Source organism: Lethenteron reissneri, chromosome 14 (genome assembly GCF_015708825.2).
Source record: "Lethenteron reissneri isolate LAM-NWPU_2019-01 chromosome 14, ASM1570882v1, whole genome shotgun sequence".
NCBI classification, from domain to species: Eukaryota; Metazoa; Chordata; class Hyperoartia; order Petromyzontiformes; family Petromyzontidae; genus Lethenteron; species Lethenteron reissneri.
In genome coordinates, this window is record NC_083792.1 from 4,961,330 (window position 1) to 4,987,642 (window position 26,313).

Genomic DNA, 26,313 nt, shown 5'->3' on the forward strand with positions numbered 1-26,313 from the left:
AGGTAAAGATGTTTTGGGCAGCCCAGAGGGACAACCAGAGCAACACCACACCAAGAGAAATACACACATGCAGAGGCACACACAGAAAGATTAACTTCATCATCAACCCTGATCAATCCACTGCTGGATCGAGGCAGTCCTCCCCAACGCAAGAAAGAACTGGCCAGGTGCTCGTGTCAAGCCGAGTTGAGTCAGGGGTGGAGAATAGGTGGCTTCTTCAACAACATGTGCATTGTCGTTCTCTTCTAGCATGTGCACCTTTAGCATGTGCACTTATTGTCCTCTTTTAGCCCCGCCCCCCCCCCCCAATACGTTCCATTCATTGGCTACCACATTCAGATAAGCTCCTCCCCCCTCCTCCCCCCCCCCCTTAACTTGTATTTAAAAACTTGTATCTTGAAATGTTTTGCCTCACTTGATACAGCAAATCTAGCTGTGACGGTCCCACCTGATGACGGAGACTTGTGTTGCCTTCGAAACGTCGTGATTTATTATTTTATTTCTATTATTACTTTTATTAATTTTAATTTTATTATTTTTTACCTACGTGACTTTACAGAAAAGAAAAAAAAAACCTAAGAGTATTCTTCAGGTGGCTTCTTCAGGTGAGGTGACCTGCGAGACGCCCCTGGGAGATGTTCAACTGCAGACGATGCCAGCACGAAAGAGCCGGATTCAAACCCAGGCTACAGGTTCCGGCACCAAGTACATTTTACAAACACTTTAAAGACACAAACCGATCGGTGCATTTCAAAACGCAACCTCGGGATGATGAAATGACAAAAAAATTGCAATAAAGATCAAATGTCTTTCACAAGACGTTTTTATTTTATTCCATTAATACTGTCCATCTAAAAATATACAATTTGTAAAGCATCACACAATATATCAGTCAAGTTAACAGTATATTCGTGGATATAGTGGATACAAATCTTTTAGCTTTAAAATTATTCTATGAATTAGCGAAAAACACAACGAACTGCACGCAGTGTAAACCTCAGTTTGAACTTTTTTTGTGAACGATAAAATTGCAACGTAAGGTTTAACCTTTGGAAGAAACGAAACATCAGTGCAAGGGGCTATTGCTGCGGGGTTGATCTACTCGTCAAAAATCGTCGTTGCCCTCGCCTTCATCTCGTGCCTCTGCATCGTCCTTCTCGCTTTCCGCAGGAGACATTCCCCCTTCTTTGTCGTTGCTTACCCGCTCTGGATCGCCTCCCTCCTCATCGCCCAACCCTGCTTCTTCATCGGCAGAACACTGACCATTAGTCTCCTCATCCCCGATGTGCAGCACGCTCGTTAAGACCTTCTGCAACGTCTCAATGTCCTGGGTCACCATGGTCCTGCCGAGCTTGAGCCCAGAGCCGGCGTGGACGGTCTGCGCTCCGCCAAAGAAGTCGTCGTCGTCATCAACGGCGGCATCGGCGGCATCGGGACAAATCTCGCCGGCACCGTCTCTCCCCTCAACTTTGTTCTCCGTGCCGGTGACCGGTTCTGGATCGTTACCGTCCTCTCGTTCGTCCGTCACCGGAACTGTCGCCGTGTCTTCAGCCGGGCTGGAGGCGCCAGCGTGCTGGCGGCTCCGGCGCCTTAAACCAGAGCCTCGCTCCTCGATTTTGTTCTCCGTGGCACCGACGGGTTCTGGATCGCCACCATCCTCTCGCTCGCGGTTCGACTCGCCCGTCACCGGAAACTTCCCCGTGTCTTCAGCTGGGCTGGAGGCGCCGGTGCGCTGGGGGCTCGCTTGCTCGTCTTCGCGGTGCAAGCCGCCGAAACGGTCGTACTTTAAGTCGCGCCGATGTCGATACTTTGCCAGGAGGTCATCCAGTCCATCGTCTGTGAGAAGCGGCGATGAATCATCCAGGGCAGCCTGGCCAAGGGTGACAAGGCAATCGCTTAATCATTACGCGAACATCGGTCAATGCTCGGACCACGGCCGCCGAGTACCGCAGTAACCCTCAAACATGTCAACGTGTCCAGACTCGGCGCGTCTCCCCTGTGAAAATTCCCGTCGGTCGGTGCTCATCTGCATTGGCGGCCCTGGACCGGGAGTGGATATACCCGAGGGCCAGTTTAGCCATAGGACCATTGTTCAATTCTCAAATAGGTACACCGACTTGCAAAGTTTAACATTGTAAATTTACTTGCACACACGAGTATATGTGTATATTTTCAAATATTCCGCGACCCAAGTTGCATTCCCGCTCACGAAGCAATAACAGTGGTGAATATTTAAACTGGTCCTGGGCCTCCCCTAGGTCGACTCAGCCTCAAATGAATACCTGGTGAGGTGTGTAAATATCGCCACTGGGGAGAGAAAGGGGGGCAGATGTGGTGTTGGCCACCCACCCCCTTGTGTGCCGTGGCAAGCTTCTTAGATGCTTGCTAACAGCACTTTCCAAGTCTGTTAAGGCTATACGGAGGATCTTTGTATTGTCTTTGTATATACAAATGCAAGAAACCACGCTCAAAATGTTTTACTAAAAAATATATATTGTTTGGCATCAGAGGAAGCATAAGTATACATGCGTCATCAAATCAGTCCTCCATTAAATTAAAAGTAAACTACGAAACGCATCTTTTTTTTATAAATATACCATTAAACATTATTTAGCAACTTACATCAATATTAAAATCTCCTAGGTCTTGCTCACGCGTGCCCGGGTCATCGCGCTTCCCAGACAATTCCAGCGACGCGTCCCCGTGGCCGTGCAGGACATCGGAGGTGGCCAGCGAAGGCCGGTGCCGCCCCCCTCTCCCGTCGCCGGAGCTCCCGTGAGCGTGTCCTGGCGAGGCCTCGGCGCCCGCGCCGTTCCAGCGGTCGACGGGGCGGCGCGAGCGGTCGTGCTGGCCGTGTCCGTCTCTCGCGCGGCGCTCCTGAGCAGGGCGCGTAGGTGAAGCGCCGCCGCTGTCATCGAAATCATCGCCGTCGCGGCGGAGCGAATCGCGAGAGCGGGCGAGCGGACCGTCCGATCCGTCGGGCCTCCAGTCCCGCGGCAGGGAGTTTCCCCACTCCCGCGACTTCTCCATCCCGAGATCGCTCTTCAGCACCTCCAGCATGTGGCGCATCTTGGTCTGCATAACGGAATTGCATTCATTAGCGGCGGCGGCGTCGTCGTGATCACCGTCAACATTACTACCGGCTCTGCAAAATGTAACAGCTTGCAAAAATATCAACCGGAGAAGTCACTAATCCTAATATTTGGGAAGTATTCTGACAAAAGATGGCAGATGCTCGAAGGAGATTAGTGCCACGATTGCCACGGAAAGCGGAATTGAGCAAGAGAAGAATGCTGCTGCCAAGATGAACGAGCAGAGCGTTGAAGAGGTGAGTGAAAACCCTCGTATGCAACACAGTGTTTTATCCAGCAGAAACTTGGAGGAGGTTCTAGAGCCAGTTCAGGAGGAGAGGAGTCTCAGAAAATGCTAAATGTGGATTGGACACATGCTTAAGAGGTGAAAGCGCCATGAAGGAAGTTCTGCCAGTAAGGATGTTTATTGGTAAGATGCAAAAAGGAAGAAAACGGTGCCGGCTTGACAACTTGGATCAGTTCTGTACAGTAAAATGATTAAGAAAGCTAAAGGTCGGACAGGATGGAGGAGGTAAGCCAAGACCTGCTCTCTCTTTAGCAGAAGACTCAAGAGACAGCAGAGGCCTCAAGAGAGAGCAGAGGCATCCATCTATTTAGGAACTTATTAGATGTCCCAACACACGACTCTGATAATCCGGTGCCTTGGTGGGACTTCTATGGATTATAAACATTCCTAGCAGTGACACACGTGGGGTGGAGCGAGCGGTGGTGCAGTGGCTATCACACTGTGCTATGAACCCGGCGACCTGAGTTTGATTCCCAGCTAACTTCAGTGGTGAGTGATATCTGAATTGGTTCAGTACACCGCCCCCCCCCCCGCCCCTTCACCGACAGGCACTGACCAGCGTCGTTAAGATCTGATAAAACAATATTCACAAACAATTGCGAAGGCCTTCATCCAACCGAGGATTGTCAAAGGGCTGAACATACAGTCCCGCCACGTTTAACGCGGTAGACGCATTTCTGAAAAGTGCCGCGCTAACCAAAAAAAAAAACACATTAAGCGAGAACGATTTCCCCACAATAAATAAATGTCACGATAATATTTGGCAAGAGACGATATTACGCACACACGGTAGAAATGGCCTGACAAAGAAGTGAGATGAGGGTACGCCGCCGCGTACCGCATCATTCCGCGGGCATACCTAGAATTTCCATACCGCTCAGCCGCGCGCAAAGCAGTTCATGGTCGACCGCTCAGAAACTGCGTTACAACGGTGCATGGCTCCGCGTCACAATGGTGCGTTTTCCCCAATGGAAGAACCTCGTTATCGCGAAAACGGGTTGCATGAACACGCATTACCGTTATTACTACATTACCGCAAAAGTTTTTATTTGTAACATTCACTAAGATGATTTTATAAATGGTTGGTAATTGCTTAAATGATTAATACTTATTTTTTTAAACCAGGTATGAACCCATTGAGAAAAGCTTGCTAACAAGGATGCCTGGGGATTAATTCAAGTGTTGGCAGAAAGGAAATTGGTCCCAAGACACTGGTGAAATTGGCATAAAATATTGGCATTGCAGGAATGTCACTCTTTGTGGAATTGTCTCTTGCCTAACACAATTGTCACCAGGCACAAATATCATTAGGTACAAAATACATACATAGAAAATAAGTGTAAACTACAAATTGTAAATTTTTCTTTAAAAAAACTTTACCTGGAGAAAAACCGAGCCGTTACACGGCCCATTATTAAGCGACGTTAAACAATCGGTACTCTCGCAAGGATACACCCCAAAAGCCACGAGGGCGAGGAGAAAGCCAAATTTTGCCTCCGACAGCTACGTGATATTTTGGCAGCGGGCAATAACAGGATGCACGTGCATTCAATTCGGCCAGTTAAAACGCTGATGCTTGTTTTGAGCCTGTTGTTGTTGCTGCTGCAGACAGACGGCCGACTGCTTAGACGACACATCACAAGCGATTGCTTATGAGCACAGCAGCAGTTGTACACAGCCAAAGCGACACGCAAACAGATCTAATCTCGGGGATTAACAAGAACTCTGCCCCACCCCACCACCCCCCATTAGCTAAACGAATCAGCTTTTTTTCCAGAACGCTTGCATTAGGTGTGGTGTGGCATATTCGATTAAATCATTTATTGATGGCTTTAGATGTAATTCATGTTAACCTAATGACCGCACATTATGCGTGGGCTCTGGAAAAAAATAATAACTCCCCCCATCTCCGCCTCCCCCCCCACACAATGGAACATTTGGCGAATGGCAATGGCATTATATTTAACCTCTCTTCACCTATCGTGCAGCCAGATAAGCGACAAATGTCGCTGGGTCCGAGGAGCCATCGAAACACCCCTATAATGTCAGTGGTACGTTCCAACAGATGCGCACAAAATAGCGGTGAATTTAGAGCACCCATTCAGGAGCGGGTCGCACTAGATCACAGGGGAGCTCATAAAGCATAGTTTCCACGTATAAACTAATTAAGGGTCATTGTGGAGCACTATGCCATATGTAGCAGAACTTTGTTCCGTGTCTCAACATAAAAAATAAAATAAATATATGTTGCGTACAGCAGGTCCCCATTGTGTAGATAGAGTGCTTTTGCCAATAACATCTGGTAACCCAGCAGCATTCGTTGAACAAGCATGACTTTGCTGACGAGTCCCGGAGGGTGAAAAAGCAGTTCAGAGTTTGCGTGTTTAAATACATGCTGCTGCTAGATCCCATTGGCCTCGAAGGACAACATGCTAATGGGACTAAAACAATTCTATTTTTACGTGGAGACCGACCAGAGCTTTGGATATATTTGTTTCCATATACATACTTTCAGCGGAAACGCATGCCTCAATGCGAGACGCTCCAGGAACACTTTTAACCTGGATTAACGCTGTGACCACTGAACTCCACGGGTGGTAGGTCATGGTAGAACCTGGCGATTTGTCACGCCTGCAGTCAGCCACCCGAGTCATAGAGCACGTGACTTCACAGTAATCCTCTGCTACGGTCTACTCACAAAACCTATTCAATTTGGCCCACCACACACTGCCACGGATTAGGGCACCATCGCACGCATGTGCAGAAACAAGACGAAAACACTCATCTCCCCCCCACTCGCCCTCCCCCCCTCCATGCCGCCTTTCCAGATGTATCAGCAACGATCCCCAGCCCAGCCTTGAAAGCTCTCGCACGCAAAGCTCACTTCTTCAAGACGGTGTCTGTTTTTCTCCACGTGTCTCTCAAACACTCTCACGAGGACCCTGCGGGAGCAAAAGAGAGAACAAAAAAAAAGCATGTTGACAAACGCTGGCCACGTGTAACGAGCGTCGCGGGGAGGGGGGACAGCCCTGCGCAGACTTAAACAAGGCAGTCAGTCTCGAATACTCTTACAAACGCGAAGCCGTCCCCCGACGTCTCGGGGCAAACTCAAAGATAGATTCGGAGACTGATCCCTTGAGAAGAAACACCGAGTCTCAGAGAGCGTCCCCTGACGGGGGGGGGGGGGGGCCAAGGAGGTCAGGCAGCAGATGGTGCAACGAGTGTGCCGTCATGTGACAAAGAAATGAAACGGTTGGAGCAAAGATATCCGTCCACCCCGAGATGATTTACAGAAGACAATTACTTTTGTTTGCTTTCATTACCTTTATTAGGTGTGTTCGTCAAACACAACTTGTACAAGTGGTACTGACGCAACCCTGAAATGTCATGCTCACGTCACTGCTGCGATAAGAGCCTCCACTCGAGTGAGTTCTAGACACCAACGACGGGGAGTATTTTGGTCTACTCTTTCACGCTGGCCAGACGTCTTGAACGAGGGTGAGAGTACCCAACACTTTATCCCACCCACACGCAACCTGCCCATCGTCTGCGGTGTCTCTACTCATATTGCTGGGTGGACCAGTGGCTGGGGGGGGGGGGTTTAAGAAACTTGCTCGTTATTTCAACTGCCGTGCCGGGAGATCAACCCCGATGACCTCTAGAATACGGGTCTAGCGCGATTAGCATTACAGCACGGCAGCATCACGATGGGGCAATATTTAAAACACGCATACGGTGGATCTGGCAGTCTCTACACAATTAGGAGAATACACGGTGTGCCTTGAATAAGGACGTTTTCCAGGTGAACGGATTAATTATAGGCTCATTGCTTTTGTTGGCTGTGAAATTGGCTGCTATATCGAATGGTTGAAAATAGCGGTGTACCTTTCACTGCACAAAGGACAATGCACGTGACTACAAATAGATGGTTTAAAAATAAGGCAACAATGAATTATTTTTTACTTAAGTTGCAGTGTCATTTACGACGAAAAGAAATGCTCAATTATAATCAAAGCAGCATATTTTGATGATAATACCAGTTTAATATATAATTCACAAGTTGACCTGTTTCCTACTACCAGAATGTTTTAAGCGAATAAACCAGCATTCACATTTTACAATATTACAGTAGTTACAATGAAAACTATAATAATGTAATTAATTTATTCAGGACAGCCACACTGACTCTCGATAAAAAAATGTTACAGAAGGCTCCTCTTGCATTTGGGTGTCTGGCTATACCTATTTAAGGAGGTTTTGCATGCGGAACGAAACGGAAACACGCGGAGAAAACCCACACAGACGAGGGGATAACATCTCAATGGTCCACAGGGGTAGATAGGTTCATGGACCCACTTGCTGTACTACCAGCTCCTGGCCACCTTGCGGCCCAGCATGTGTGGGAGTTTCACAAAGCCACGTGTTTCTACCAACCCCTTACCAACCCCTGCCTTCTAAATGTTGGTCCACAATTGTATGCCACCATTCCCAGCGACAAATGACTACAAAGTGAAAGTGTGTATGAGGCTCATGTAAGTGACTGGATTGCTTTCTTACGAATTTGAGAACAATCCCATTGCCAAGATGTCATCGGTGACCTGTCCAATAAACTGCAAGTATTTCAGCTCTTCTTCTCTGTGGGTAAGAACAACATGGTAAGTGTACATAGATTAAGTGTACACACAGATCAATTCAACAACACTGATTTCATTCTCTATTTTCTAAGCCTACAATTAGCAATGTGCTATGAGCAGAAAGGCACAATCAAGACAGATATCATAATTGTTTTTTTACCCTTTTATCTGGCAACAAAACTGACACCTTTTTTACAAGAAGTCATGTTTGCATTGACCGCAATACCTGCGGTCGGAATGGAAACAAAAAACACAACTCTGATAATGTATGCACTGTCCTTGAAGTTGATTGGTCTGGTCCACACCCGAGACAGCTTTTCTTAGAGCCTGGTCTCACATGGTGTTGGACCAGATGACGCCAAAAGGCGCACAACTCAAAGACAATGCACCATCAGAGTATGAGAGTTCGGGGTAAGCATTTACACCATTTGAACCTCCTTTGCCAGTAGCAAAATATGATCATTGTTTTTTTATAGATATTTTTGAAAATTTTCACCACTATGAGTAAATTTGTATACTGACAGGGCAAGATAAATATGATCAGGTGCGTGTAAGGCATTGTGGAGCCATGCTCTGTCCACTGCTGGACGTAAGAGCCACCATGCTGATTCCATCACCACCCACAATGGAGTCGCAACACAGCTGCAATGCATCTCGCGCCACATGTAAGTGCTGCGCACCAACAGATGTGCGTCCACTTGAGTGCCGGGCATCCACAGGGGAGCGAGTTCACTTTAAAGAGAAGCCCTCCTGTGTGTGCAGACACTAATACTCTCCTACCCACTACCCCCCCCCCCCCAGTCCCCGCTACGCAAGTCAGCCTGACTCAAACACACACAGGAATGTACCAAATGCACGAGACACCACTTACTGTAAACGTGCCCTCTCCGCTGCAGCAGACTTGGGCCTAAAACCAACGACAAAATATTTATATTTAGAAGCCGGTGGGTGACAGCCCTTTGAGATGGGTCATTTCCCTTATAAATGCCAATTATTTTAGAATGCCAATTGTTTTTATGTCAACTGTTTAGCCAGGAAACCATTGCCGAGATTCAAGACCTTTTTTTCAGGAGGTTCCCGAATTTGTGATCTCTGGCCAATTCCGTGAAAGAGCGGTTTGGGGCTTCGCGTAGCAGGAAACTGGAGAACACTGAGAAACCCCCCACACGTACGAGGGCTAGCGCTCTACGCTTGCCACCTCCTGGCCAGCTCGCGCAGCTCCTTGGCGAGAAAGTGCTGTATAAGAACAAGCGGAGACAAGTTTCGTTTGCAAGGGACAACCATAGAAATATGGTGGGGGGAAAAATAATAATAGGGTAGAACACGCGTGTAAACAAAAACATTGCAGACAACAAATAAAACACACACCACTATCGCAGTACACTGATGTATGGTGCTCAGCTATTAATTAAGCAATTTATATTTAACAATAACTTGCTGAATGTTGTTATTGCCATTATTTTATTCCAATTTCACCAGTCTTCTAATCTAAGTTTCCAATTTTTTTTATTAAGTCCCAGGCCTCCTAGCTATAGAAAGCTTTAATGGGTTGCTGCCAGGTTTAAAATAAAGATAATAAACAATGTGATCAATTAGCAAGCAGTTGAACATGTTCTCCAGTGAACGTTATCAAATAATTCAGTAATTTCAAATAATAACCACTCCCCCTGCCCTCACGCGGGGTCCCCACGTGGTTGGGGCAGCGGATCCTACTTCACCCCTCCTAAGAATGGTGTCGACGCACCGATCGGGGGCTTCCACGAACATTATATATGTAAAAAAAGAATAACAACAACGTACAGACCTTTGTCAATCCACTGTTGACTGGCGAAGATGAAGAATGCCACAAATATATTCGGCGTAAAAATGTTTAAAAACAAAAAACATCGTAGAATGCGCACACATTTCCAATCGCGACACCTACCGCAGCGCTTGGCTCAGTGTTTTCCACAATCGCTTCCACCGATAAAATCGTGCGGCAGTATCGTTCGTTGTGCCAAGCACGCAAATGCCAGCACCTGGAAACTTACCCCGGCGAAAGACTTGTGGCTTGGAACCAGTCCCGTGCCCGCACGGGGGCTTCTAGCCCCTCGGTGTACCTTGCCTGGAGTCGCCAAACACGAGACCACAAATCATAATTTTTTGCCGATTTCCTCCCAAATGTTTTATCCAGATTATGCTATCGGTGTCGCGTCACGGGACGGAGTATCCTATCGCAGGGCGGTGCAAAACTTAGTGGTGGAGAACAACCCGTGGAAGCGGACACCACAGAGCTACTTCAGAGATTCCTTCACGAGACCTCTGGTGCCACACAGCGGTGTGCAGTGCCTTTCCAGCCAGACGGCAGTGCAACCCTTCAGTGTCGTCCATGGAAGTGGATACCACGAAACTACTTCTGAGATCCCTTCACGTCACGTCGCGTCCACACAGCAGGGCGCAGCACTTTTCCACAGAGCAGTACAACCCTTCTCGTGTTGGAGAATGAAACGCAGAAGGTAAACAATGATGAACTTAAAGGCATTGGATTGATGGATGTAGAGACCTTTGTCAATATACCGATGGAAAAGGGTTCTTCTCCATTCCATACGGGTCGTTGGGGTCATACAACAGTGCGCTGGTAGGTGTGGGTTGTGAAGGTTGGGGAGCATAGAAGTACACTACAAAGATTCATTTTGCTACACTGCCCTCTGCTGACCACCACAGAGTAGCTCCGTAGCCACTGATGACAGCCTGGAGTGCGCAACGGTTACCAATCTAAGCACTATCCACACTCAAGCCTGCTTAGCTTGACAAGAATGGGTGCATTCTGGGTGATTTTGTAATTGGTGAACAATTAATAATGAAAAAATGCATATGAGACAGTGATGCAAAGGTAGCCCAAGCCCTTCTGCATGCGGCAGAGTTACTTTAGACCAGGGGTGGGGGAACCTTTTGTCTGCCAAGGGCCATTTGGATATTTATAACATCATTCACGGGCCATACAACATTATCAACTTAAAAATTCGCCTGTTATATTTGGTCAAACATTTAATTAACTCACCGCTAATGCGATGGCTGGAACTGCTTCTCTTTGGCGAGGAGTGTGATGTTAGCTGGTATTGATGATGTTGCTACTCGCAACTGCTTGTCCAGGTTTGCTCTTAGATTTATTGAATTTCGAGTCCTGCCTGCGGTTGCCTTGGCAGGGCTAGACTAAATGATTTCGCGGGCCTTATACGGCCCGCGGGCCGGACGTTCCCCACCTCTGCTTTACACATTAAGAATGGTCTTGGTTGATTTACTGAAGCAGAGCAGTGGAGCAGGTAAGTGAACACACCTGTTCCAGCACCCAGCGTGCATGATTGGCGTCCGTCTGGTACATATCCTCGCTGCAAAACGGGCATCAGGAGGCATAAGAGAGATACACGACAATAAATGTACAAAAGTCACTGCCAGGGCATAGAGACAGTCTAAGCAGAGACTAAGCTATCTGATGAGCTAATTTAACATCGATGGTCTTTGCTCTGGTCTTTCATCTCTATATTTTGGGCAACACTTCGATCAATTCGGGCAATTTTTGGTGAGAAAAGTCCCAAATAGCAGCAACACAACTCTACACTCAAATCTGGTTCGTATTGAACCATCATCACGAGAACTACAATCTTGACTTAAAGCTTTCGTGACTGCAGGAATTCATACTCTTGGGTCTTTCGGTAAAGTCACGTAGATAGGTTCAAAGAAAATAACAAAAAATAACAAAAAACTACGACGTTCCCATCGCAACACAAGACGACCGCTTGTGCTGCGATCGAAACGTCGTAGTTTTTTGTTATTTTTTATTATTATCTTTGAACCTATCTACGTGACTTTACCGAAAGACCCAAGAATATGAGAACTATAATGCCCCACCGTTAAGCATAGACAGATGGACTGATGCATGGAAACAGCTAATGCACGAACACTTTAAATCCAAGAAGGAATCCGTAAAAAAAAAAACTCGTTAAAAACATAAAACCACCCAACGTCAGAACGCGCCACAATGACCCCCGCTCCCCTCCCCCCCCACACCTGTCGGGGTCCGTCTGCACGTCCCTCTCCACGAACGTCTTCCCGGGAGGCGGCTGACGAGCTCGGCGTCGGGGCGGCGCGTAGTGCCGCGTGCGGGCCAGCAGCGCGGCGCTGGCGTCCGACCTGAGCATGCGCGGCGTGAACGGTCGCTCGGCCGTCGTGAACGACTCGGCGTGCTTCTCCAGGACGTCGCCGCCCGCGAACGTGCGGCCGCGAGCGTCGCGGTACGGCCGCTCGGGGGCCGAGGCGGCGCCTGCCGTTTGCGGGGGGCACAGCCAGGAGCGTCAAGCAGCCTTCCAGGAGGTTCCCGTGCGCGTTAGCTGCTGCGAGTGCTCTCCAGGCTGCTGCGTTCGCTGCTGCGAGCGGTAGTGTTGCGGTTATCCCGAGTTCGATTCCCGCTCACAGCCAACACCGGCGACTATTATCTGAACCGGTCCTGGGCCTCCGTAGGTTGATTCAGCCTCAAAGGAGTACGAAGTGCGATGTGTAAAAACTTCCCTACTCGGGGGACAAAGACGGCCGGGTGTGGTGCTGGCCACCCACCGCCTTGTGTGCCGTGCCGGCCTTCATAGGTGCTCGCTAACAGCACTTGCCCCAACAGTCTGTAAAGGCTATAATGAGAATCTTTGTCTTTGTTCTCTCCTACACGTGGGGGTTTTCTCTGGGCAGCGGTGGCTCGGCACGGAGAAAAGGCGCTTCGCCGGATGTCACCGGTGCGGTAAATAAAGGATTGTTTAGCTGCCATCTATGGGTTAGGCCCGCGTATCACGATGTCACAGAACTACTGCTCAAGTCATGTCAATATAAGCGTGGCTCCGCACATTAGACAACCTCGCAGGCAAAATGTATAAATCAGTAATGATGTCGGAAGTATTTCTCATTTTATTTTAAATATGGCTTGTTCACGGAATAAGGTGATGGTTTTGACACGCACATGAAACTGAATGCCCCATCATCTGAGTAAGTGCGACACTATGGGATGTTATGAGCAATTATCCTCTCTCAAACTAATTTGGACCAACTATTTACATCTGTATGACAGTGCTCATTGGTTGACATATGATGCCCAAGTAAAAAACCAGAAAAGAATAATGATTACCCACATTTTTAATGGATTTGAATTGTAAAGCCAGGACTCTTTGTTCACCTTCTCTTCCATATGCTCTACAAAAAGTTATTTCCACTGCATATAAAACTAAACATTTTTGTTCTCAAAGATGGAATAAGATAAATACATATTTCCAATGCCAGTTCTATTTTGCAATGACAGTCCCATTAGTGATGACCTGCATCAATCATTATTATTTAGATGTTGTGCTGTTCATCTTCTTGGTTCTTTCGGTAAAGTCACGTAGAAGGGAAATAATAAAATAATTAAAATAAAACATAATAAAATACAATTCTCACTTTGTGAGAATTGTATTTTATTATGTTTTGTGACAATTGTATTTTATTATGTTTCATTTTTATTATTTACCCATGTGGGTAATGACTTTGTGAGAATTGTATTTTATTATGTTTTATTTTTATTATTTCCCTTCTACGTGACTTTACCGAAAGAACCAAGATGAATCCCTGCAGTCCCGAAAGCTTTAAATCGAAATGTTGTGCTGTTTATATGATTGCCATGTACATGCATCCTCAGATGGTCTCTCACTTTAATTATTTAACAACTTTCAAAACAGCTTAGAAATGCCTTCATCCGGCAGTGGACTGATCACGGTTGACGATGACAGGGGGGAAGGGGGGCCCAGGTGGTGGGGGCAGGCGTGGGCAGCTGAGCACTCGCCTGCGGAGGGGCAGGACAGTAGGGAGCGGGCGCGCTGGGAGCCGGGCAGGGACGCGCCCCCCCCACCACGCTGGGATCTGGTGTGACGCCGCAAGTCGGCCCAGCGCGCTGCGTCGCGCCCGTGCAGCAGCAGCAGTGGCGAGGGCGACGAGGACCGGCCCGCGTCGCGCGGCGCCTCCGCATACGACGGGAAGCCCGACGACAGCGCCAAGGCACTGCCGCACCGCGGCGGAGGAGAGGGGCTCTGTGGCAAAACAAAGCCACGCGGCGATTTTATATATACGAGCTGTACTACCCGGCTTCGCCCGGAACTTGGATCCACCACGCCCGGCCGCCTTTGTCTCCCCAGTGGCGATGTTCACACACCACAGCAGTTACTCGTTTGAGGCTGAGTCGACCTAGGGGAGGCCCAGGAGCGGTTAAAATAATCGTCACCGGTGGTGGCCGTCAGCGGGAATCGAACTCGGGTCGCCGGGTTCGTAGCGCAGCGTAGCGCTAACCGCTACGCTACAATGCGTTACGCTTCCACATGCACGGGTCACGTGACAGATATGACGTCACAGCTTACTTGCCATGCAAAAAATATATACATTACTGAGCTCCCCCCCCTCCCCCCAAAAAAAGTGTATTTTTATAATTTTTGCATGGTGTACAATGTGGAAAGTACCCACATGGCAAATTTCAAGTTTGTTGCATGTTGGGAAGCACGCTAAACATTTTGAACACACACACATCATCACAGCTTTGCCTTTTATATATGTGGAGAAATATTTTTTTACCAGGGAAGGCCCACTGAGCTACATAGGTTTTTTTTTCAGAAGCAACCTGGCTATCGTAAATGATAACTCAACAAAGTAGCTCGTCTTCATGTGCAAATTTAAATTTGGACTGCATGTATGATGATTTTAAATGTGGAGGGAAAAACCGGAAGACCCGGAGAAAAATCCACGCAATCACAGGAAGAACATGCAGTCCAAATATACAGGCAGCAGGAGGTCGTGGATTCGGGATCGAACCAACGACCTCTTGTATACCAGGCGAAGTAGTTCACATCTCGCTACCCTCAATATACGAGTCAGAAATATGTATGCACGTAACCCCGTAGGCTCCAGATTACAAGATGATCCGTGAAGTCAGATGCACTCAACACTTTTGTCCTGTTTTAAAAATACCGGTTACACCTTAACACCTACCGAGATAAGAGAAACACCCCCCCCCCCACCTTTTGCTTTAAAAGACAGGGAAAACAACAGGACATAAACCTTGGAATATGGTCATGTAATGTTACGAGGCAGGGTGAGAGACCCTAGGGGGGGAATGATACCTTTTCAATAACTATTAAAAAAACAGACCTACCCTGAGAAAGGTGGGGCTCAGCTCATTGGGGCACCACGGTGGCGAGATGTTAACTACCTCGCCTGGTATGCAGGAGGTCGTGGGTTTTTTCCCGACCCAGATGCCTGTATATTTGGAGTTTGCAAGTTTTCCTCGAAGTTGTGTGGATTTTTCTCCGGGTCCCCCGGTTTTTCCCTCCACATTTAGAAACATGCGTTTGGAGCATTTAGCTGCGATACATTTCTACGTGATAAGTCACTCCTTTGAGCTATCATTTGTGGCCGGGTCGCTTATGAAAAAGAGCTTTATATCTCAGTGGGCCTTACTTAGTAAAATAAATAATAAATTTTGTTTTTTAGTTGCATTGCTTGCGGCAACGCTTCAGAGCCGCAAAGCACCATATATCCTCAGCCCATCTTAACTCCATATCTCCAGCTCCCTCCCATCCCTTCTCACTGCTGGATAATGTTGAGATGTGAGAAACCCTGCCAACTCCCTGACCTAATGCGTCGTGGGAGCGAGGCAAAGGGGTTGAGAAGTGTAACGCGGCGGATAAAACGCGGTGCTCTCGCTCTGTCGCTCACCCACCCATGTGCGCGACGGTGATGCGGTGCGAGCGGAGGCTGGCCGGGAGCCCGAGCGAGACAGCGACGGGTTGCTCCGCAGATCCTTCTCTGCGTGACGCACCTCCTTTCGCAGCCACGCCCGCCGCTGCTGGTCCCGGTCTGTGGCCGTGCAAAGTCATCGCTTTCACTTTGTGCATGTGAGTATGTATGTATGTTCAACTTCTTTCACACCATATGGAGCCAACCGAGCTAATCAGAGGCACAGGGGAAGGGCAATAAACTAAATACAAAAAGCAGCTCTGAAGAAATGAGTTTACAATCTAGATTTAAAAACGCATAGCTCTAGTAGCTTCCTAATATCGGAAGGAAGAGCGTTCCAGACGGCCGCAGAAGCGCTTCTGAGAGCTCAATGCGGCGACCGTCTTTGTTCGATGGCTAGCCAAATGCCGCTGCTGTGAGGATGACACCAGATCAGCAAGGTATTGTGGTTCATTGTGGCAAGCACTACTTCATTGCCTGTCAAGTTTGTTCATCACATCAATAATAATAAAATTATATTCGAGTCGTCAGGTTGGAATAATCTAAATGAAGTAAAATATGAAATTAGAAACTACTTAGGTTTTCGTGGCTGTGTTGTAATAAACTAAACAATTTTTTTTATTGTAACAGGTAAGGCCCATTGAGCTATATAGCTCTTTTTCAGAAGCAACAAATGATAACCTAATAAAGTGGCTTATCATGTGGACATTTATAGCAGCCAAACACTATCAACACATGTTTCTAAATATGGAGGGGAAAACCGGAGGACCCAGAGAAAAATCCACGCGACCATTGGGGAGAACTACAAATATATAGGTGGCAGGGTCGAGATCGAACCCACGACCTCCTGTATACCATGCGAGGGAGTTAACATCCCACTATAGTGGCCCTCACCCCACGTGCCGGGAGAGAAACATCAGACATCATGCCGAAGAACTCGCAGCCTGACTCGAAAACACTTCGGAGATGAATATAAAATGGATCTTGGTGGTCTGGGGCCATGAACTAGCTATACATGAAAATCTAGTTTAATCGTAGCCGATGGATGGATTAGGCCCTAATCCGAACCCAAGTTATCCATGTAGCCTCAGTCGTGCCACATGCTCATTATGAACCCCCACTCCTCTCTTCCCCATGTCACCCGGCCACCTGCCAAGCAAGCAATTCTCAAATTAGGTTCAACCATCCTCAAGAGTAGCTCGTCTAGCAGTGTATTGCATTGAGATGTAAATTCTGTTTAGTTGTTAGGGGGAGGCAGGCAACAGGATTGGAATGTGAAAACTGCTAGGTCAAAGCACCCATTGTTCAGAGAGCCCTGCAGACAATCAATTAAAGTAGTGGATTTACCCTTTCGTTTATTTTTCACAAGCAAGTGTGAACCAATGGGGTCTCATATCCATTTTGTTGAACACATGTTTTGATAACAGACGTTAATAATTGCAGAGTGTACAGATGACTCCACTGAAGCTAATTAGGAGGGCAGATTACTCAAAGGCTAAAATTGGAAAATTTTAAATGAATAATTCAACCTTTATTACAGATCTGAAAAAGATGTTTTGTTTGAGTGTCTATGAAATTATATTAATGGCCTTGTAGAATCATGTTTAATGGATAGAAACTTAAGGACAGACTTCAATATTAAGGATCTCGTCAGCAGTCAGGCTCGCCAAACAAATAATGTTTTACCAGATTGTTACTGGAAAGAGTTCTTCCTCTAAATGCCATGAGTTCTGCCAGTGGCAATACACAATATTGGATAGAGTGCAAACGAATAACATTGCAAACACACCAGATTGTGCGAGCTACTGGGTATAAACAACCACGGTGCCAGTGCTTCCCACAGTGAGTCATCTATTTAACGTGCAAAGTGTAATTATGAATCCACCACCTGGACAACAGCCACAGTACCCAATACTGGGGACTGTTAAACAATCCCAGGGCCGATTCCATTACATCAAGCACTTCATTTGTCGATAATGAAATACGAGCACTGCACCGAGCACTTCTGAGTGCAGCACTTCCTAAAGTTGTTTAATGGGGAAAGAAAATACAAAATATAATTGCCGCTTTAAAACTAAATCCGATTAGTGGTTAACACCTGATCTGCGAGTGCACTACATTGACATCCGAGCCACATTGCGATGAGAAATACCCACATCCGGCCTTGTTCATTCCTGTAATGGTACTTACATTTCACGCTAGTCAGTAGGCTCTTGGGCAGAGACGAATCGACAGCCGCTGTTGTGAGAGAACACGACATCACGCCACCATTAAATGGACACGCTCAGAGGTGGTGCCTCGTGCATGTACATCCGGGTGCGGTGGTGTGTGCCGGTAATCAAGAAACCTTTAGAGTATGTATGTTGAACTTCTTTCGCACCGTACGTAGCCAACCATGCTAATCGGAGATGCGGATAAAACTTAAGAGGCAGCATTGGTAGATCACGAAGAGAACACATGCTAGGTACCCATCTGGAAAGTCATTGTTGCATGTAGCGCTTATACCATGCTGAGTAGTTCCGACGGACGTACTCGTAGACGGAGGTAAGTTAAGGGCTTCTGCCAGGGTTTAGTAAAGCTGTTACAATAATACACAGCAGGGTACACAACTCCCAGGGGATAGGGGTCCTACTCTGAGTCCGGGTCCCTGCCGGCTCGCTCCGGTCTCTCTCTCTCTTGTGTCGGATCGTGGACTCTGCCGACTCCACCGACCGGAAGAAGCACCTCTACGGCTATCACCGGCTTCTCCCAAGACTCCCTATTCGATCCCTCTCTCTACCCCTGGTTCCCTCTTCACCCTGCTTACTCTACCCGTTCCCCCAGTGACCCCGCTTACGTCACGGGGTATCCCTTAAGTACCCTAGGAGACGTGACGTCATGTGCACTGTCCAGCGCGCGTGACCCCACGTCCCGTGACGTCATCGCACTGGACAGCGCACATGACGCCACTACGCTCCTCTACTCCTCTACACTTATACAATCAATGAAAAGAGTTACTGGGCAATAGGGCTCCGCTCGGACTCCCAATATGACCTTCCCGGCAAAATCAACCAGACGGCAATCCTCAGTTTAGCTAGTTCAAATGACTCTCACGATTACAGGGAGCTGCACGCTTTCACTTGGGCCACCCTCGCGTCCAGTCATGATGTCACTTGATCAAAGCAGAACACAGAAGCTCCCAGGACGTAGAGTGAAACGTCTGACACCGTGATTAACACCACGTGTTACAACCCAAAAACATTATAATTGTTTTTTTACCCTTCTATCTGGCAATAAAACTGACACCTTTTTTACAAGGAGTCATGTTTACATAGACCACAATACCGGCAGTCATAATGCAAACAAAAAACATAACTCTGATAATGTGCACTGTCCTTGAAGTTGATTGGTCCACACCCGAGACAGCTTTCCTTAGAGCCTAGTCTCACATGGGTTGGACCAGATGACGCCAAAAGGCACACAACTCAAAGACAATGCACCATCAGAGTATTAGAGCTCAGGGTAAGCTAACAGAAGAGACGTTAAACTTCCAGGATGTGCAAAGAAAATGCATAGACTATTCCACCGAAAATTTAAATGTGCTTGGCATAGCATAACCTTCGACAAGAATTTATTCATTCTTGTTAAAAATAAGGACACGTTTACGATCGCTGCCCTCCTGCCGCGTATAGAAGGGAGGGGGGCTGGGGAAATGGAGCGAGGTAACGAGCCCATGGAAATGTGCTGCTGTGCAGCATTGGAACAATAATCGAGCCAAGCTGAGCCGCTCTTAATACAGCCCATGATTGCTCGGTCTGCATTGGAAACGGTTGTTAAAAAGTAATCATCGGATATGCTGGTACACACAGTGGCGCCCACTCTCAAATTCCACCACGAGCGATTTGACATTTAATAAATACCACTCGCTCGAATGAGCCGGCGACACTGGACTAAGACGCCGGCCTAAGGTTTCAAATCATTTGAGCAAAACATTAAATTAGAGATCAATAGACTGCAGAAAGGAACGTGGGAGTTAATGGACTGCAAAACAATTACAGGGGCACAACATGAGAAGACAAACATGCCCCATTTATGGTGTACAGCTTATGGGGAAAAGTGCTGTTACTGAGCATCTATTAAGCTGAGTAGAGTTCGTAGCGCAGCGTACAAACCACTCTCCACAATTGTAACACAAAAGACAAAGATCCGCCGTATAGCCTTAATAGACTGTTGGGGCAAGTGCTGTTAGCGAGCACCTATGAAGGCCGGCATGGCACACAAGGGGGTGGGTGGCCAGCACAACGCCCGGCCGGCTTTGTCTCCCTAGTGGTGATGTTTACACACCGCACCAGGTACTCATTTGAGGCTAAGTCGAATAATTGTTACTGATGTTGGCCGTGAGCGGGAATCAAACCAGGGTGGCTGGGTTCGTAGCACAGCGCGCTAACCGCTACACTTCAGCTCCCCACACACACAAACACACCAAGACAAAAATCCAAACTTTCACCATAAGAGTCCACAATTGCAAATTCTATTCGGGGAGCACCTACTAAGAGGCTGGTGTACAGCACATTATGAGGTGGCCACTGCCTTGCGTGGGCTACTTAAGACTCTCCAGTATTTCAACGGGTACTTATTTAAAGGCCGAGTTGACCTGAGAGAGATCCAGGAGATTTGTGTGCCACTTGCCAGTTATCTGTGGGCAGGGAATCAAACTTAGGTTGCCACTGCAACTTCACATAGAAGGACCCTCCGTATAGCCTCAACAGTTTCTTGTTAGCAAGTACCCATTAAGGCTGGCATGTTATATGACGAGGTGGTGGAACCACAACCAAGCCTGTCCACCTTTTTCTTTCCAGTGCTCATGTTGACACACTACACCTGCACTAATGTAAGGCACTTAGAGGAGGCCCAGGACTGGTTCAGATACAACTTGCCACTGATGTTAGCCATGGGTGGGAATCCAACTTGTACTGCCCGGTGTGTCGCACTGTGGGTTAACCACTGTGCCACCACTCTGCAGGAACTCACGCTCACACAGACACACACACACAAAAGATTCTGCTACCTTTGGCTGAAGAGATTCGGTTGTAATGTGACGTCATTTGGTCCTCGATCATCATCTGGCTCGCAATTCTGCTGGAAGAGCCAGGGCAAAATGCTGCTCCATGGAACACAAAGGGAACACCGCAGGTATCACCACCGTGGGTTACATTACATGCAGGGAAACCTGAACCAATACAAACCCACCCCTGTGAGATAACATTCCAAACACTATCAACAACAAAAAAACACTAATACATTTGTTAATAACGCTGCCACAGTGGCGAGATGTTAACTACCTCACCTGGCATACAGGAGGTCCTGGATTCGACCCTGACCCGGAATATTTGGAGTCTGCATGTTTTTCCCGTGGTAGCGTGGATTTTTCTCTGGGTCCTAAAGTTTTTCCCTCCACATTTAGAAACATGCATTTACAGTATTTGGCTGCTATAAATATCCATGTCATAAGCCACTTCGTTGAGCTATCATTTGTGGCCAGGTCGTTTCTGAAAACGGAGATATATAGCTCAGTGGGCCTTACCTGGTAAAATAAATTAATAAATCTTGCTCACATCACTGCTATGAGCCTCCACTAGAGTGAGTTCTAGACATCCACTGAGGAGTATTTTGGTCTATTCTTACATGCTAGCAAGACATTTTTAAAGAGGGTGAGAGTACCCACACTTTATCCCACCCATATGCGATCTGCCGATCGTCTGCGGTGTCTCTACTCATATTGCTGGGTGGACCAATGGTTGGGGGGGGGGGGATTAAGACACTTGCTCGTTATTTCAACTGCCGTGCCAGGAGATCGACCTCGATAGCCTCCAGATTGCAAATCTCGGTGTGCTTAGCATTACAGCACGGCAGGATTACTTGTACGATGGGCAATATTTAAAACATGCGTGCAGTGGATCTGGCCTCTGTGGTAGCAGTTACATTGGAGAAACCAAACGACATGTCTCGGACCGCATCCGTGAACATAAGGCAGACCTGAAACACGGTAGGACAAACACCTCAGCCGTGGCAGATCACTGTTACAACTCAGTGGGCTCACATGATATTGACTTCTCCAAGACAGAGGTTCTCTGCAAGCCATCTGGCTATCATGAGAGATTCGTTCATGAGGCGATCCACATATACAAACACAGAGACAATTTCAACCGAGAAGATGGATTCTGGCTTAGCAATCATTGGAAGGACGTAATAAACCATTTCGGATCTTAACTGATTGTGTTCACGTTTACGGTGACTTTCAGACCGCGTTCCACTCACTGGCATGGTGCAGTGTGCAGAGTAATGTATGGTGTCGTAATTGTATAGTAAACATATAGCAGTGTGATACACATTAGGGTGGGTAGAATAATACATAGTGTTATATTAAAATGGATAAGGCAGCAACTGCAGCAGCACCAGCAAGTGCAGCAGCAGCAGTAACAGCAGCAGCAGCAACTGCAGCAGCAGCAGCAACTGCAGCAGCAGCAGAAACTGCAGCAGCAGCAACTGCAGCAGCAGCAGTAACTGCAGCTCCCTTTGATGCTGTTAATCCTGCATAATGCACATGCATATGCAGTACTAATCACATTCCTGCATTTCCCATAAATATGCTAAATTCCTTTTGATATGCAAATTCCTTTGTCAATGCGCCCAGCTTATATATATGCTCCAAGCTCGTGTGCTGTTTCATTCAGACTCTGTCGCCTCGACGGACCTGGTTTTCACCTGAGGACGGCTGCTTGCGTTGTGGCCGAAACGTCGTGAGAATTGTTTTATTATGTTTTATTTTTATTATTTTATTACTTCCCTTCTACGTGACTTTACCGAAAGAACCAAGAAGAAGATCTGGCATTCTCTCACACAATTAGGAGAATACACGGTGTGCCTTGAATAAGGACGTTTTCCAGGTGAACGGATAAATTATAGGCTCATTGCTTTGTTGGCTGTGAATTTGGCAGCTATACCGCATGGTTTAAATAGCGGTGTACCTTTCACTGCACAAAGAAAACGGCGCGTGACTAAAAATACACGGTTTAAAAATAAGGTAACAATGCGGTTTTTGAACTTAGGTTGCAGTGTCATTGAGTGAAGAGAGTGGTATATAACATTTTTTATAAATAAGTTTCATTTGGAAGTTTGATTTAAATTGCAAATCTTTAACCATGATGAATGTCGGATTGGGACACCATATCTTGTGATTATGCACGCAATACACAGGTGTTCCAACTGTACATCAAGGTGCATACAACATCTTAGGTCAAGGTGAACATCTTCATGTTTTTGTCTCTAGTTTGCTGCTGTACTGAAGTACCACGAATCTCCCTTGTAAAATAGACGGTCTAACTGGATAAACGCGATCATCCGTGCAACTAATCACTCAAACTGAAAACCAAGAGATGACAACTTTGCATTCTGACACTGCTATCTGGTCTTTCGTATCACCTGGAATGCACCCGGATCTCGTCAGAACTGAGACGCTAAGCAGGGTTGAGCCAGGATTTCTGCGTGCATGGGCCACTACCATCCATGAGGCAGATATTGTAGGCTGCTGCAGGGCTACCTTGTCAGCAGAGGGCAATGCAGCAAAACCCATTGTTGTATTGCTCAAGTACGGTCAAACAATCCACAAAACCCACGAACTTAACTGAACTAGTTGTATTTTACCAGGTATGGCCCACCGAGCTATGTAGCTCGTTTTCAGAAGCGACTTGGCCACAAATGATAGCTCAACGAAGTGGCTTATCGTGTGGACATTTATAGCAGCCAAATACTCTAAAACGCATATTGAATCTAAATGTGGAGGAAAAAACTGGAGGACCGGAGAAAAATCCACGCAACCACAGGGAGAGGGCATGCAAACTCCTGATATACAGGCGTCAGGGTCGGAATCGAAACCACAACCTCATGCATACCAGGCGAGCTATTTAACATCTCGCCAGCGTGGCGCCGCTCGCGTGGATGAAGCCTTTGTCCAGCAGAGGGCTGACAAAAAGTTGCTTAAAAGTAAACAACTTTGTGCCTACTCACAAGGTGTCAGTTTTTGTACCAGTTGAAAGGGTAAAAACCTATTACTATATTTTTCCACTGGTAAAGGAGGTCTCATAGTGTAAATGCTTACCCTGAGCTCTCAATACTCTGATAGTGCGCTGTCTTTGAGTTGTACGCCTTTTGGCGTCATCTGGTCCAACACCAATGGAGACTAGGCTCTAAGAAAAGCTGTCTCGGGTAGGGACCAATCAACTTCAAGGACAATGCATATCATTATCATCATCAGAGTTGTTTCTTTTTGTTTGCATTTTGACTGCTTGTGTTGTGGTTATTGCAAACATGATGCCTTGTATAAAGGTGTCAGTTTTTGTACCAGTTGAAAGGGTAAAAACCTATTACTAAAACTTTGTGCCTCATTGTGATTTTATTTTCCACCGCCAATATGAACAAAAAGTAAAAACGACGCAGAGAGGGTGATGTCAGGCTGTTGGGAGGCTTACGGCCACTCTTCATCGCCAGGTGACCCCGAGCTGACCCCACAATGCTGCGGCGCCCTGGCCATGACGACGCGTCTAAGCATAAAACAACAAGACAGCATGGCAGAGGCGTCAGTTCTTGTACATATACAATTAGCCCCAAAAATATATGCACATGATAACTTTCATAGTAGGGAAAGTAGAAAGGACGATATACAGAACCTAAAAAATGCAATGTTTTTTTTTCATTTGTGTGGTTTAGGGTTGAATAATTAACCTGAAAATTCTTCCAACAGCAATTTAGAGTGATACATTTCATGTATATGGCATTGTTTCTACATTGTGCTTGTAATTCATTTACTCAAGTTTTGAATTAATTACAGCAGTGCCAAAATCTATCTCGCTCCTGCGCATCAACTCCGTTTAGCACGGTTGTCAAGGTATGGTATGAAAGAAGTTCAACACACATACATAAACTGTGCATTCCCTACTTTGGCTGCCAATCGATCACCCGTCTTTGTCCATTGGCCATCATCCTACTCACGATGAATCCTGCCCGAGTCTACTTACTGTGCTCAACAGTCAACAAGGTATTTCTGATTTGTGTTTGTTCGTCGATTCATGCGTTTCCGCAAATTGTCTCTGTGTAATTCCAAGCCTGCATCTCTTCATACTTCTTCGCACACTTTTCATCGTTGTTGCATTTTAAGTCGGTGTCCACGTCTCTCATTCAAATATCACACGTAAGAGTTCACACGCAGATTCTATGGTTCTTTCGGTAAAGTCAGTGTAGGTAGAAAAAATTATAATCCTGATGACGACTGCTTGTGTTGCGATTGAAACGTCGTGATATTTTTAATCACTTTATTTGATTTAAAAAATTTCCATCTACGTGACTTGACCGAATTCCTGCAGATTGTGAACATTCTTTATCAAAATGTAACATTTGTTTTACCATCAAAAACATACACTGTTATAGATATTTAATGTGAAAGAGCACGACCACTGTGGAAATGGAGTGATGAGATCAGTTCACGTGCAGGAGTCAGATGGATGGCAATGGCGTGGGGAGGCGTTCATCCAGCATTAGGCAGATAATGTATGAAGATGATGAAAAAGTGATAACATATTTTTTATAGTACAGTTACAATAATTAGAAAACGGAGTATGAACTTAATGGTCAATGGTTAGGCTTAACTGCCACGTATTGAGCAAGTCATTTGTAGTTTGTCCTAGAAAAGTAACAAGTGTGACACTGTGCAAACATTAATAATTCAATATCCTGTTCAACATGCGTTGACATGCCCTTGCACTGATACCTCTGTAACGTATACATGTAAAATAAATACTGTAAACACATGGAGGCACAGTATTAATCACCTAGAGAAAAGTATTTGCAGTGTTAATAGGCCAGGCTGGCCATATGTAAGATTTACAAACCATATATAATGTTGTAAACGATAACACGCACACGACAACTGTAGTGAAACATCAAATTACTACACAAAGTGCAGCTTTCAAGATCCTGCTTGCTCTGAATATCAATAGTCTGAGAATGCTAAGAGTTAGAAAACAGGGTTTATTATGTCTAAATCAATAAACAGGCAGCAGACCATGTGCAATTCAATCATATAAGTGTTGCAGCAGCTGAGTATGGGAGTAATTATTGTATTACGACGGCATTTTGTCCTCGATCTTTCTGCGCCGGTGAAAAAACCCATTACGGAATACAGACAACACGGACGCAACATTTAAGAGCTACGCTTTTTCTTTTTCTTCTGTTACAACGCCGGAGTAATGCAAGCCATGATAAGTGCACGCACTTAATTGTTTGGTTAAGTGGCGAGTAGGAGCTTCAAGTCTCGGACAATAAAAGTTCAGAGCAAGCCGTCCACCCAGCAACAACCTCAGCGACCCACATGAGTTACCTCCCAATTGAAGCTGCTGCTGCTGCTGCTGTAATTAACACATTCCTGCGGAGGGAGCTGGTAGGAACGTTGGGTTGCTCGGTCAATAGCCAGGGTCAACGGCGGCGTGGTGTA

The 26,313-nt window shown here is 46.6% G+C and overlaps 1 protein-coding gene across 4 annotated transcripts in view; it reads right to left on the bottom strand.

Annotated features, from left to right (window-relative positions):
* Nucleotides 1–822: 822 nt before the first annotated feature.
* SPATA7 (spermatogenesis associated 7) overlaps nucleotides 823–26,313 on the bottom strand; it is a 38,477-nt gene continuing 12,986 nt past the window's right edge. For 3 of the 4 annotated variants that reach the window (XM_061551344.1, XM_061551343.1, XM_061551345.1), the window contains exons 3-15: nucleotides 24,296–24,367; nucleotides 20,836–20,928; nucleotides 17,979–18,026; nucleotides 15,772–15,908; nucleotides 13,849–14,092; nucleotides 12,060–12,312; nucleotides 11,329–11,380; nucleotides 10,043–10,116; nucleotides 8,884–8,919; nucleotides 7,936–8,013; nucleotides 6,263–6,320; nucleotides 2,623–3,075; nucleotides 823–1,870 (exon numbers count right to left, since the gene is read on the bottom strand). In XM_061551344.1, coding sequence (XP_061407328.1) covers nucleotides 1,106–1,870; nucleotides 2,623–3,075; nucleotides 6,263–6,320; nucleotides 7,936–8,013; nucleotides 8,884–8,919; nucleotides 10,043–10,116; nucleotides 11,329–11,380; nucleotides 12,060–12,312; nucleotides 13,849–14,092; nucleotides 15,772–15,908; nucleotides 17,979–18,026; nucleotides 20,836–20,928; nucleotides 24,296–24,367 — 2,363 coding nt within the window. In that variant the 3' untranslated portion in view covers nucleotides 823–1,105. The remainder of the gene's footprint in view (nucleotides 1,871–2,622; nucleotides 3,076–6,262; nucleotides 6,321–7,935; nucleotides 8,014–8,883; nucleotides 8,920–10,042; nucleotides 10,117–11,328; nucleotides 11,381–12,059; nucleotides 12,313–13,848; nucleotides 14,093–15,771; nucleotides 15,909–17,978; nucleotides 18,027–20,835; nucleotides 20,929–24,295; nucleotides 24,368–26,313) is intronic. The other variant, XM_061551346.1, reaches the window with a different exon arrangement.